This window comes from Dysidea avara, chromosome 6 (genome assembly GCF_963678975.1).
Source record: "Dysidea avara chromosome 6, odDysAvar1.4, whole genome shotgun sequence".
Classification (NCBI taxonomy): Eukaryota; Metazoa; Porifera; class Demospongiae; order Dictyoceratida; family Dysideidae; genus Dysidea; species Dysidea avara.
In genome coordinates this window covers 6,879,991-6,893,557 of record NC_089277.1, presented here as the reverse complement: position 1 = coordinate 6,893,557, position 13,567 = coordinate 6,879,991, and the positions used below count along the sequence as shown (strand labels likewise).

Genomic DNA, 13,567 nt, shown 5'->3' with positions numbered 1-13,567 from the left:
TATATCCTCAAAAATCAACAGTACATTTCTCCCAGTTTGAATAGGCAGTGAGATCATCAGAAACACCAAGAAAGCAGAGGTGATCATGGCATGCTGGCATCTACTGGTACCTCATTGATGTCTGCTGGTACAGCATTGGCATCATTGACTTCTGCTTCGTGAATCATCGTATCAAGGATTGTCAAGAGGATAATTTGTTTTGTGATGTGAAGTGAAAACAACCACACTGTTCATTGGACTGGTATGGGCAACAAATGTGTTAGTGCAGAATTGAGAGTAGATTTCGGTGCTTTAACTGATCATGTATTGTTTCTTATTTGAAATAACAACAAGTTTAATGATTTAACAAATTTCGCAAATTGTTCAGTCAATTGTACAGTACATATGGGCTTCATAAGTGGCTAGTACTTATTGTATTCCTATGAAGACATCACATATGTCACTCTCATAATAAACTCATTCAACTAACTTGATCCTTGATCATATCTACTAGCCTCCTACGAATGCCTGAAATATTTCTAACCGGAATGTCTTCAGTACTCCTTCCCCCTGTATCCCTGTATAAAGCAAAGATCAATGCTAGTGATTTATGCCAACACTTGCTCTACCTACAGGATATACATATGTACGTACGTTTGTTTGTATACAGACCCACATAAGTTTAACATTGTCTCAGCAAAAAACCACATAGTTTACACAAGCACTCTTTTGAAATTTAAAGTATAAATTACACCTGGTACAAAGAAAAGATATGCAGTTGCAAACAAATCATAACCCAAGCAATTCAAACCTCAAATTAATTGAACTATATACCATCTGCTCATGGTCAGGAGAGTTTTTAAAAAAAAATCATTTGATTCCAGGTATGTGTGTTGTGTGAATGGTGGACAATAGGCAGATGCAAAAAGATTGTCGTAATTTAAAATGCCAATATGCTTGCATAAAAGTTGTCAATTCATGGTAGCTTTAAATCCAGGACTATCATTGGTAGTATTGTACTATCATTGGCAGTAGAATCGGGGGGTATGCCACCTCTACAAATCACGTACACCCTTCAGCTACCAAATATCTCGAGCGAATCGCCCACCAAATAATTAACGCTGCTTGAAAACTAATTTCGAAACACATTTATAAACAATATAAGCTCACAGTGACACAATATTAGTTCTGAATCATGAACTAATGTCCTTCAGAACCCACGGCAATTACGCATGACGTTTCAAATCACAAATCCAATTTCACATCACAAGTCAAGTTTCAAATCACAAATCCAATTTCAAATCACAAATCAAGTTTCAAATCACGAAATGATTTCAAATCACGAAATGATTTCAAATCACGAAATGATACGTACAGACTTGCGAAGGCCTCGAGTAGAGTTCCCCTTTAATGATACTATTCACCACATATGATGTTTCTGCGATGGTTTTATCCACAGCATTTTGGGTGGGTCCCATTATTTAAAAGCAAGAAAACACTCAGGATATTAGCTAAGTCCACTGAATACTTCACAGACTGTTAGAACATTTGACTGTGAGAAGAGTAAGCTATTGGAAGTATCTAGTCAAACATGGAGACATTAGTGCAGTGCACACATCATTCAATTATACAGCTGTAAGTTGTTTCTAAGATGTACTACACACTAACATGAAAATATTGGATTGTCAGCAAATGTGACCATCTCAGCAAAAAACCCTGTCTAGTTTGCACAACCTCTGATTTTTTTTAGATTTCTTGGCATTATCTGCATTGTCCAAGGAATGGTTCACCAAAGTTTCAGCCTTCTGTGGTGAGTAGTTTTGTAATCACAGCATTAGAAAGTAGGAAGAACAAGGAAATCAATTTCTACAGTGACTATACTGAAAATAAACTACAGGTGCTTGCATTTACAGCCATAATTTCCGTTTGGATTAGTCTACACAGTTGGAATTTGGCTTACAATGTTCACCACGGATTGACAGATCAGCCAAGCTATAGTTTTAGCCCTGCAGTCACTTGCGTACAGGCGTATGAAGGCAGTTTTGTTGAAAAAAAAAACGGCGACAATTATGTTTAAGTCTACCACATCGTAAACAAACATACGTAACACGCAAACCATTGGGGCTACAGAAATGAAGCAAAGATTTTCGAACTCCCCATGAGTAGGAGAATAAGATGATGTATAGTTGTAATCGATTTGAGTCTTCCTTCATTGAGTACTGGCCCAATATAAACTTGCGTATTTTTTTCTTGTAGCATGCATAATTTTACGAATTATTTTTCAATTTCAATTTTCTCAATATGTATGCTTGTGGGAACTATCGCTGAGACAGTCACAAATAATAACAGGTATAGGAAAATGGATATGAGACAGGAACGGAAAGCAGAAACAACATAAAGGTCAAGTAAAGGTCATGTTGGCCTAGTAAAGGTCAACATGTCAATACGTCAACATATCAACATGTCAATACTCTAATAGAGCAGTCAAAAATATTATGTTATCTATCCCACTAAGGACCTGCTATTACAAGCCTGTGGATTGATCATGACTGGCATAGTTTAAGTACATGTACCAGCATAGTCATCAACATTGAAAATTATCTGCTCCTTCGATACCATACAGTAACACATAAATGAAGAGGTTCAAAAAGTATTCAAGTGAGTTGCTAACTTTCAGTGTTCCTGACTTAGCTAGGCTTTCAATGCAGGTACATGGTGGGATAGTTAACGGCAATCAGGCCTGGGCGATATTGAAAAATATCTAACAGTATACCTTCTATAAAATATATCACAGCATTACTAAATATCACGGTAGTGGAACCTGTTAATGAGGACACCTGCATAATCTGGACACTTATTTGAGGTTCCCTTTTACATGTTAATTGACCTTGATAATCAGGACACTTACGGTCGGTCCCAAGGTGTCCTTAATACACAGGTTTCACTGTAATAACCATTTAACCATTTACTGTACCTCAACAAAAACACCAAATACCCATGGTAGCTCAGGTACAAACAAATTACCCAAACTTGCTTACATATTTGACCAGGTGTCTACATCAACACCTGCTTACATTGTCACATGTCTGGTTACCTAGGATAAACAATGCCCACGGGTAGGCCACAATGCTTAGGCGGTATGGTGGTACAGTGGTCCCTCTATTTTCCGAACTCATTGGGTCCTGAGGGTGTTCAGATAATCAAAAAGTTTGAACAACAGAATCCCATTCATTTAAATACAGAGTCCTGTAAAATACTCTAATAGAACACACACTTTAGACAAAATACTCTAATAGAATAGTCACCTCCATAGTTCAGATAATCAAAAATTTGGATAATCAATGGCCGGATAATCAAGGGATCACTGTATTTCAAGACAGGTGGTATCAATACTAGTATGGCTTTAATACCATAGTTTACAAACAAAACTGGTATACACACAGACACACACACACATATATATAGCCCAGGCCTAACAGCAATTATGCAAAGAAGCATTGTGCAACCTATCAGGAATTTTCTGTTGGTCGTTCCCATTCCCCGTTTCCATTCTTGTCCCATGCATTCCCATTTTTCCTAGAATTCACTGATAACAATAATATAACATGTACTACAAAGGTTGTTTACACAATGGCCTAGACAATATGGCAGGCACCTACAAATAGTTTTAATGATAATAATCAATCCATAGACTTGTGTAAAAGGAAATGGTTTATAGAAATTAAATGAACAACATTACTTGTCAGTTCCTGTAGACACCAACATAGGCGCACTTTGATAGTTTCTCATAGCAAATTACAATATAGCAGGAATAAGGGACACCATACGCAATCTTTGATTCTAAGGCTGAAGTGTATTGCCAACTAACACTACAACCATTCCCAATAATAACTGTAATTATATTGCCACATGGCTTCTTTAGTACATGGAACTAGGTGAAGAGAATTTATCGAGGTGTAGGTTGGCGATTTGTGGAATACAGGTTTATTAATACTATAAATTCCTTAGGCAAAAGTTTCGCGGTTGAGACTATTTGTGGTAAAAGTATTGTGGACTTTTGTGGTAAAGCTTAAACATAGTTCTGTAAAATCATTGATTAGTGAGGAAACTTTCCTCTGTAGGTGACAGACATACTGTACAGATGGACCCTGTAAGCATGGCTATATAGTTGTAATGTGTAAAAAAGTGGATACCTCTTGCTGTACATCCATGAATCAAAATTACTATGAATATGAACAAAATGGTAAATTTCAGTTTTCCACAAATACACTTACTGTCACCTTTTACAGCACTTAACAGTGGACCAATTCCACTTACTAAGAACCACCAGAGGATTGTTTTAAGTTGAAGGATACTTTCCAAGGTGGTATGTGTTTAATTAAGATTTTGCAAAAAAACAAAAAAAACATGGGTAATTCCTTTTATGAACCCCCTATTGTGGTTCATGATTGTCCCTACTCAAATGTAAAATTTCTAAGCAAATCAATACTTACACAATAGTGAAGTAAAGAGATGTGGGACACAAAGGAGGACAACAACACATGCATTGTAACTGCTACATTTGGTAAAAAGGTTAAGTCTCAGGCCAAATCAATTAAAAATGGCTGGCTGAAGGATTAGTCATACAATCAGTTAATAAAAAATTCAATCAATAAAATTTAAACTAGTTGCAACCGTTTGGAGTCACGCTTTTGGGTATGACAAGCCTAACTGTTCCTGCCAAAGCGTTGTGAAAAATGAGGCTGATTGTTGGATGATATTTTTAGACAGGGAGGCCAAACCTTCATGATCACTTCAATTTAGTACTACCATACTGTGTGATTTATTGATGGTAATGATATTTGTGAATAGCAATAACTGCTTTACAGTTCACAATTGTGTGCATACTAAATACCTGGTTGGAGTGGACAGGTACCCAGTGTCATCAGGAGGTGTCATCAGGTCCCTAAATAGAAAATTGATCATAGCAACAAATTTAAAACTGATCTCAACACCAACTATTTTATATTGTACAGCTGAGCGCAACTTGTCTTAGCAGCCACCGCTTTACCCTCTATACAGACCAACTTAAAATTCCCCAAGTGTAGAATTAATGTACTGATTCACCTGTCAAAGCAGTCATCTGCTTATTAAGACCTTAGACAGGTTTTGCTGTACAACTCTCAACAAACACAACAACACTATAGAAAAGCATCCATAATAAGGATAAGTATATTGGTCTCAACAGGTCAATTTTATCTCTAATAGGAGAAACCCTCGATCTATATTATAGCAAAAATAGATCAAAAAAATTGGGTCCCAAATTTGAAGTGTCCGTAAAAGAGAGTTTGGCATATGTAACTCAACATGTCAATATTGACAGCACTACCCACCCAGTTAAATGCATGGCATCTGTTGTGATCATTCCACTAAAGCTGCTATGCTCATCAAAACTATCAGGATCATGATCATCAAGAAGACTATCAGGATCAAGATCATCACTATCATGATCAACATGCCTGGTCCTATACGAAATAATCCATACAAACATACACTCCATGCTATATATGTTATAAAGAACTAGAATGCAACATTCAAAGCTTTGATGAATATTGTATGTAGCCATAGCTACAGTTAGCTACATATTATGCAGTTGCCATAATTTTGAGCTTAATCCATTAAACAATAGTTGTTGTTTTGGCTCCCTTTGGAAAATGGAATTTCTCGCGTTGACACTATTATTCATCTGTTTAACAAGATAGCAGCTAGAAACACAAAACAAGATGTAGCTGCTGCTAAAAGACTTATAATAGTATGCAACTTGTGAATATTCTTCCTCTACAACTTTTCCAAACTGCATTTCGCGATTAGCAGTAGGCGTGGTCACTGTGATGCGAGCTAATTAACTTGTCGGACACCTACAGTAGCACAACCACCTTCCATTACTTTCTAGTGTCTCACGCGTAACTGCCCACAGCGAAGATTGTTTTTGGCGTAATGAACAGTCGGATTCTTAAAGTATTCTGCTCGCTCATATAACCAGATTATGCATGCACAAAATCCAAACTTCACATTTGTCATTCAAATAATACGTCCCTTCAAACTATTGAACGAATGCAGTACATTCGTTTATGTACTAGAAATAACATATAGTGAAACCTCATTAATAGGGCCAGCTCTGGGACCAAAACAAGTGGCGAGGTGGTCTTATTAATGAGGTCATAAGTACTGCTTAGCTATGTTTGGGACCTACTAGAGGTGGCCACTATACGTGGTGGTCTTATTAAAGAGGTGGCCGCTAAGTGAGGTCTCACTGTAATATGTAACTAGTTACTTTAAAAAGTAATTGCCCCAACACTGCGTATGTTATACAGAAATAATAACATACATGCATACTACAGCCACTACATGTACCATATCATCAAAAATACCAACTTTGCATGTTGTCATCTTACCTGTTTTCATAATTCTGCACAACTGCCCATTGTATTGGCCGTGGAGGAGGTGGCAAGGTGGATGGTGAACTATCAACTCTGGGTTTGGATCTAAATCTGCTACAAATTGCATCAGCGTCCATCAAACGTTGATCCAGTGTTGCTTTCAGTTCTTGAAGTGCTGAATAAGTACACATACAGTGGAACCTCAGTTATCCGAACCCCAGTGTGTCTCAGGCAATGATAAAAGTGTTCAGATAAGTGAATAGTTCAGATAACTGAAGCCCATACAATTATATTCAGAGCTCTGTTGAAATACTCTAATAGAACAGTCATTCCAATTTCGGGGGTTGCTGGTTTCATGATGGGACTATGTTGTATTTAATCATCCGGCCTGCACTTTAGTAGAGACTACCAGTAGATATAGTGCCCAGCATGCTTTGTAATAGCATTTCTTGTCACATTTCAGGGGTGGATCCAGGGTTCTGCAAGGGGAGGGTGGTGGGTACACTAGGGTAGTAAGTACATAATGCAGGGAGTCTGGGGCACAGCTCAGAAGCTAAAGGTATTTTATGTTTCAGTATTTCAGGACTAAAAAGTTTTTTTTACGTAAAGTAGTTTTATGCACAAAGATCAAGATCAGTGATAGTCAGTTATAGGCCTATTGTCATATGGAAAGGACCATATCTATTTTGCAAAATAAATAAATAAATCCTAGCAGACTATATAGCCAAGTGTATACCCATGGGATGGTGCTGCAGATGAAAGTTTTCAAACTCAGGTATAAACAATAGTTAGACATCAAAACACAGGGTTCTACAGAATTTAGAAACCCGAAAGGTCCAATGTTGTGGTGCACAAGTGAAGCAAGGGCACTATTAAAGGACGATGTGAGGGTTTCTAAATTCCGTAGAACCCTGTGTTTTGATGTGTAACTAATTTAGACCACAGCTCGTTGTTGTGCCTTCACTGCTGCTTGTGACATGACAAACGTAGCGTTGAGTATTGTTAACTAGCCCATCACGGCACTTGTTGTCCAGGTAAATGCCCACTTGTTGTCCAGTTAAATGCCCACGTATTGCCAATGTTAGACACGTAATTGCAGTGTTTTGTACCAACCCAGAGACAGGGATCTATAGAGACATAAACAAGGGATCTACAGAATTTAGATACCTGTAAGTAGCCAATGAAATTCGAATATTTCATCGAGCTATGGTCTAACTGTGGAGTGTTCTTAAATGATATGCAAAGATTGTTCTATTAGAGTATTTGACTGACTGCTCTATTAGAGTATCTCAATCTTGAACTGAATTTGAATTTTTTTTTTTGGAGGTGACACATGCCACCTACACCACCTCCCCTCCTGGATCTGCCACTACATTTGAACAAGACATTTGTTGTGTAATAGGTTCTTGGGCTGATTTAATTGATTTATTGGGCTGCTATGTATTAGGCTAGTATACCCTGCTCTGTTTGCAAGTTTGTTCTCCGATCCATTCCATGTTTTAGTTGTGCTCATAGTACAGTCCAATATTACACCACCATGATGGAATACAAGACTAGGCTCTGTGAATTTTAGATAAGAAACACTAACAGCTATAAGGCATCTTACTGTAGTTAGCTAAGTTCACATGCAGTTGCCACACAGAATAACACACGTACACTTGGAGAAGTATTCGTGAACCGTCACCGTCACTGATACGTTGCAAAGTGATTTCTACATGCGTAACCATAAGTAGTTGTAGATGTACAGCAACTTACTATCAGATGCCCAGGGCAGCTGATGGCGTCTCACTACTCCTTCTGCTTCATCATCACTCTCCTCCGTCATGTAACATTCAGAAAGCTCCAGCCAAGCACTCCGTTCCTCTTCAGTTTGAACAGCCTTAAATCGTCGATGATATAACTGAATGACATTTATACGCATGTGCACGTTTGTGAACTAAATCAACATACCCTTGATCTGAACTGCTTCCTCTTTGCTTTATCCTTGTTTTTGGCAACATGTTCCTGCCGTACTGGTAACGAATCCAAATACTGTCTTCTTTTGGCTTCATGGTATCTACGGATAGCACCTAGTAACAAGAATTGAAAGGTACGTTTTTATAAAAGCAGAGAACAACATACACTTAATTTCATTTTCACTGAATTTCATTTTCTTCAAACCTTCACTTTTACTTCGTATTTCTTCTGTTAACTGAACAGAGAGGGTTGCTGCTACCCTGCGGTTGTGGTCACTTGCAAGCCTACACACATGGATAACATATGATCACATGTGCCAGTAGTCTCGCGTGCCAGACGGTTTGTGTGGGGGAAGCAAATAAACCATCTGGTCACTGTTGCACACATTCCAGGACCACTGCCGGAATGTTGGCAGAGCCAATCAGATCGCTTCGCACACTCTGTGACAAAACCATGACTAATAATTCAAGTTCTTAGTGTAATAAAGGACTGAATCTCGGCTACAGATCACTTTTTCAAAAGTTTAACAACGCCACGGGCTTAGGATCTTTGTTTCCCTAGTACAGGGCTCTTAAAAGCGTTGGTATAAGAACGATTGTGGTTCACTACGGATTTGTGAAACGGCAGAATTGTCGAGGAAGACGTTCAGCAATGTTTCGAATACGTCACCAGGACATTACCAGTACAATTATTGTCTTAGTCTGCTCAAAGAGGTGATTGGAACGATTATTACATCATCCTTGGCGCAAAACAATGCCGTGATGTAATCTAATTGCATTCCAGTGAGTTAACGGAAAGTGTGCAACAATGACCAGACGGTTTATTTACCGCCCCCACACAAACCGTCTGGCACGTGAGACTAATGTGCCAGTTAAATTTTACTTTTCTTGTCCCCTGAACTGATGCATACGGTCTTGATCACTATGCAACAAACGTACTTTCATCTGCAAAGATATTAGCATCCATCACGTGCAGATGCTAAAAGCAATAGCTACTTACTGACAAGTCCTTTGGTAACCTCTTGTGTCCCGAATTGTTTGCTTTATTCATCTGGGATTCCTTGCTGCTCATAACCACCTCTCTGACACACTGCGTTTCTTCTCTTAATAGCTGAACTTCCTTGCTCATTTTAGCAGTCATTAATAGAAGTCCATTATTCTGTCTCTGCAATTCATGGTACGCAATGGCGGATCCAGGATGGGGCATTTGGGGCAAATGCCCCCCCCCCCCCCCCCCCCCCCCTTCAAGAAATTGCATGCAAGATCGAGATACTCTAATAGAGCAGTCAATTACTCTAATAAAGCAGTCACAATGTTAATGAGGCAGTGTAGCTTACCTATGAAGCTATATATAGGATTTTATTTTACATAACAGACGTGATATATTTGGTAAAGGATAACTAGCTATTACTGTTGTGACCTTTTTTTTTTTTTTTTTTTGTCTTCAACTGTTTTTCAGCAAGGTGCCCCCCCTCCGTTAAAACTCTGGATCCGCCCCTGGTACGCCCTGAGTAAATCTTCCTGGTCAATGTCAAGACCACCAGTCTGATCCTGCAAACTAGATCCAGGAGTATTCCAGGCACCTAGGGGTCGAGCTGGTGGTAGAAGTGGCCGAGGAAGTGGCCGATGTCGATTGCCTGAGTAAAAATTTTCCGCCATAATTTTGTAAGGCACGTGGTTCGTAACTCCGTCTGTATTTCCGGACCAGTTTACGATGTAGTTCCAGTTTAAGTACACGTGATTCATCTTAGGGGTTTAAGATAAGCATTGACGTTAAAAAACGTCGCCTGGAAGGTAGTAACTCGCCTAACTAATAGTGAAATTATGTACTAGCTATTTCAGTAGCCTGTAAACTTTATACTTTATAACAGTAATGATATTAGCTATCTCCCTCAGGCCAGTAGAACATTAGCTAGCTACATTATTTGATAATTATTCCACGAATCATAGCTAGTGGCCATGGCTTACTGCAATTGTTAATAAGTTTTCTTCTATGTTTTTATTTTTACAGAGATGAGAGCATCATAGGCTGTTCTTCAGCTGTGCCCTGAATTGCACATACAGCATACAATATAGCTGGGTGGTCAGAGCAATGGAGGTAAAGTTCCTTGTCAAGGAAACAGCAGTAATGGTAGCTAAGTCCCTGTTCAGGCATCAAACCTGGGACCCCTCGATCACCAGGCCGATGCCCTACCACTTGGGTTACTTATGGCTTCAGGTTTTGGCATGAGGCTTTCTGTGACCCCTTTGGGCTATTTATATGTTTCGGTGAACTGAAGCCGGAATGCTTCAGTATATTGACATTCCCATGTAAAAATATTGTATTGATATCAAGAGTTAGCTAACAGGGAGAACTGATTTTTTAACTGTATTTGATTTTTTTCAAGGTGACTCCAGGCGGTGGTTTCTGAGCCAGCTAAGTTTCCAGAAACTGATCAAGCATTATCAATATACCTCCTGTAAGAGAAAAAACTGTATAGATATAAGTGCACTGACTATGATACATTCTCAGTAAATTTACAGTTATTGAGTCTATACTATTGTAATTCTGTTTCCAGCTCAGCAGTCACCCTAATACAACAGTCAAGCATTAATAAACTGCTGATAGTGCTATAATCATGATCACTCACAACTCAGCTCCAGAAAATTTCCTTGAGGAAGCATGACCCTTATAGACCATAGGTGGATTGTGTGTGTGTATGTGTGTGTGTGTGTGTGTGTGTGTGGGGGGGGGGGGGGGGGGGGTGATTGGGGTTCCCCTACAGCACTATACTTATACCAAAACAAGCTGGAATTAAATCATGCATTGTATTGAACGGTATAGAAATCCAATGGGCAAATAGGGGACAACAGTTATAAATACATTTTATATAAACTGTACACTGTGAAGGAATTGAGGCAAATAAGTTTGTGCGGTGATCAAGATGTTCTAATAGAGTAGTCACTACTCTAATAGAACAGTCATAATTCTTTTATACCATCAATTGATATTTTTGTGAATTGTATAGCAAGATTATTTAATTTAATGCACCTTACCATCAAACAGGTTTATCTCGCTAATTGCTTTGCAAAGGCATAGCTACACTTCGTTAAATAACTCAAATCCAGGAGGAGTAATTTACCAAATTTTCTCAGAACTCTAACACTGGTTATATTGATTTGCATACTTTGGTTGGTATGAATAAAAGACATACATTCTAACACTCTATCTTCTTTTATTCTCCTTGTAGTGGAATAAACACTGAAACTTCTTGACCCCCCTTAACAGTGTCTTCTAGATCTACCTATGCCTATGCAGGGTGTAGCTACAGTGTGAGCCATCCATATTATACCTTAACTATACATGTATAGCAGCTTGCTATAATAGGGCCTGACATCAAAACAAATTTAGATTTTCGATCTGGTCACCAACCTTCTGGAAGTGCACATGATACCCATTCATTCATTGTCACAATTAATACATGCATACAGGTGTTGCTAGGCTGAGCTGTAATTCTTAAACAGATTGAAGTTGAGGGCTGGGGCTACATCAACTTTATATAATTACTTAATCTGACTGCAGATATCACTGTCAAAGATACTTAACCCTCCTACTAGAAGAACCTTTCACAAACATAATTCCTTTCTCCACCTTTTCAAACACACTTTCTGTAACAACTTTTGACAGGCTGTAGGACCAGGTGTCCTACAGACCATCAGCACTTGTGTGTAAAGCCTTTTTTAAAGTCAGGTAATTAAGCAGTGTACATCTGTATGTACATTCTGGACTTTCTGACCAGGGACTATCTACATGGTATACATACGTATTTGAATTATAGTAGGAAATCAGACATGCAGCAGTGTCTGTGCCAGCCAAGGCACCAAGGTGCAACAAGTGAAGAGTTTATAGAAGGTCCAACCCACTTCAAACATTTTGGGATTCTCACTTTATCTCTCAATCAACTACTTAGGATGAGTTCATCTGATCTAGCAGTATACAGTAGGAAAATGGCCAAGATGTTGCGTATGTGTATAATAGTGAGATAAAATGCCTTATTGTGTTTTGTACAAGTAAAATTGGCCATGCCATTAGCAACAATATATTAATGGAAAAATTAACATAAGTTAATATATTATAAAGTTCATCAGTCTAACAAGAAGGCTAAAGAGAGAATTTAATGCAGCTGGGAAGAGGAAACAAAAAGGCTAAACTAGAACTGGTATAGTGATTTATACAGAAATTCTGTTCACAACCATGTAGTAACTGCTGTATCACTATACTGATGTTAGGAGTAGGTCAAGGTACACCAATTATGACTTTTAGCTGGTATTCCAATAACCAAGTAAACAAATTAAACCTGATCTGATATGGTAGCATACAAACTTTTTTTCTAACAATTTGCACTCTAAATTTAGTTGGAAGTTAGTGTGGGACTTCAATCAACAGTTGACATATAAAATTAATAGGTTTTATTGTTGCTAGCATAATTTTATTATTACTAAAGCACAGGTATCCATAAACAGATGTTTATGTATATCTGTATCTGATACTTGTTTACACATGGTACTGAACTAATACTGATTTGCAAAAACAAGGCCGATATAACTGATCGCATTATCGGTACACCCCTAGTTAAGAGGGTTAATAGGATTGCCAACATGCTGTTACTTGTATATTTACAATCATTAAGGAACTGCGACTAACAGGAGAGTTACAGCTCACAGTTCCTTGTATATACAACGTACAACTGTCCCATTTTCTTGTTTATTGTCCTTAAATGAAACTGATAGCAAAAACAAAGATTGTCAAAATACATCCATACCCCATCACAGTAAAGATGTCATCTAAAATCAGTCAAGTTAACCATTACCAGACCTTGTACATTTAAACTCTCTTTATATGCACAGGCTACACATGCGCATTAATTTTGTTAAATCAAATACCTATGTATGCTGATCGATGAAACCTCTCTAATCCGACACCTCTGTAATCCAGAATACCTCTATAATCTGACATTGTTTTGTAGGCTTTTCAGTTCTATGTAATACTACCTGACATCCTTCAACACAAATTTCTTATCCCAATGAGTGTTGGATTATAGAAGTTTTACTGCACAAGCTAAATTTGAAAGTTCATGTATATATTCAGCAAAGAATATGTAAACTGTATAGTCATCAGGTGTGGTATTATATAGGAGTAGTTAAGGTTTGCATTAAAATGTTGGCCACCTTCAT

The 13,567-nt window shown here is 38.1% G+C and overlaps 1 protein-coding gene across 1 annotated transcript; it reads right to left on the bottom strand.

Annotated features, from left to right (window-relative positions):
- Positions 1-290: 290 nt before the first annotated feature.
- Positions 291-10,060, bottom strand: LOC136258856 (uncharacterized). Its single transcript, XM_066052203.1, has 11 exons — positions 9,860-10,060; positions 9,354-9,536; positions 9,237-9,298; positions 8,520-8,638; positions 8,349-8,467; positions 8,154-8,298; positions 6,414-6,573; positions 5,352-5,483; positions 4,874-4,924; positions 470-557; positions 291-419 (listed from the first exon to the last, which is right to left on the bottom strand). Exons 1-11 carry the CDS (start codon positions 10,010-10,012, stop codon positions 402-404), a joined length of 1,230 nt encoding a protein of 409 aa, XP_065908275.1. The 5' UTR covers positions 10,013-10,060; the 3' UTR covers positions 291-401.
- Between the last annotated feature and the right edge of the window lie 3,507 nt (positions 10,061-13,567).

What these genes read in the sequence shown, in the direction of transcription:
- LOC136258856 (XM_066052203.1), bottom strand. Translation starts at nt 10,012, where the DNA reads ATGGCGGAAAATTTTTACTCAGGCAATCGACATCGGCCACTTCCTCGG. An exon ending in GGTTACCAAAGGACTTGTCA is followed by an intron (nt 9,299 to 9,353) that starts GTAAGTAGCTAT and finishes ATATCTTTGCAG; the next exon opens with ATGAAAGTACGTTTGTTGCA. An exon ending in GGAAGCAGTTCAGATCAAGG is followed by an intron (nt 8,299 to 8,348) that starts GTATGTTGATTT and finishes AATGTCATTCAG; the next exon opens with TTATATCATCGACGATTTAA.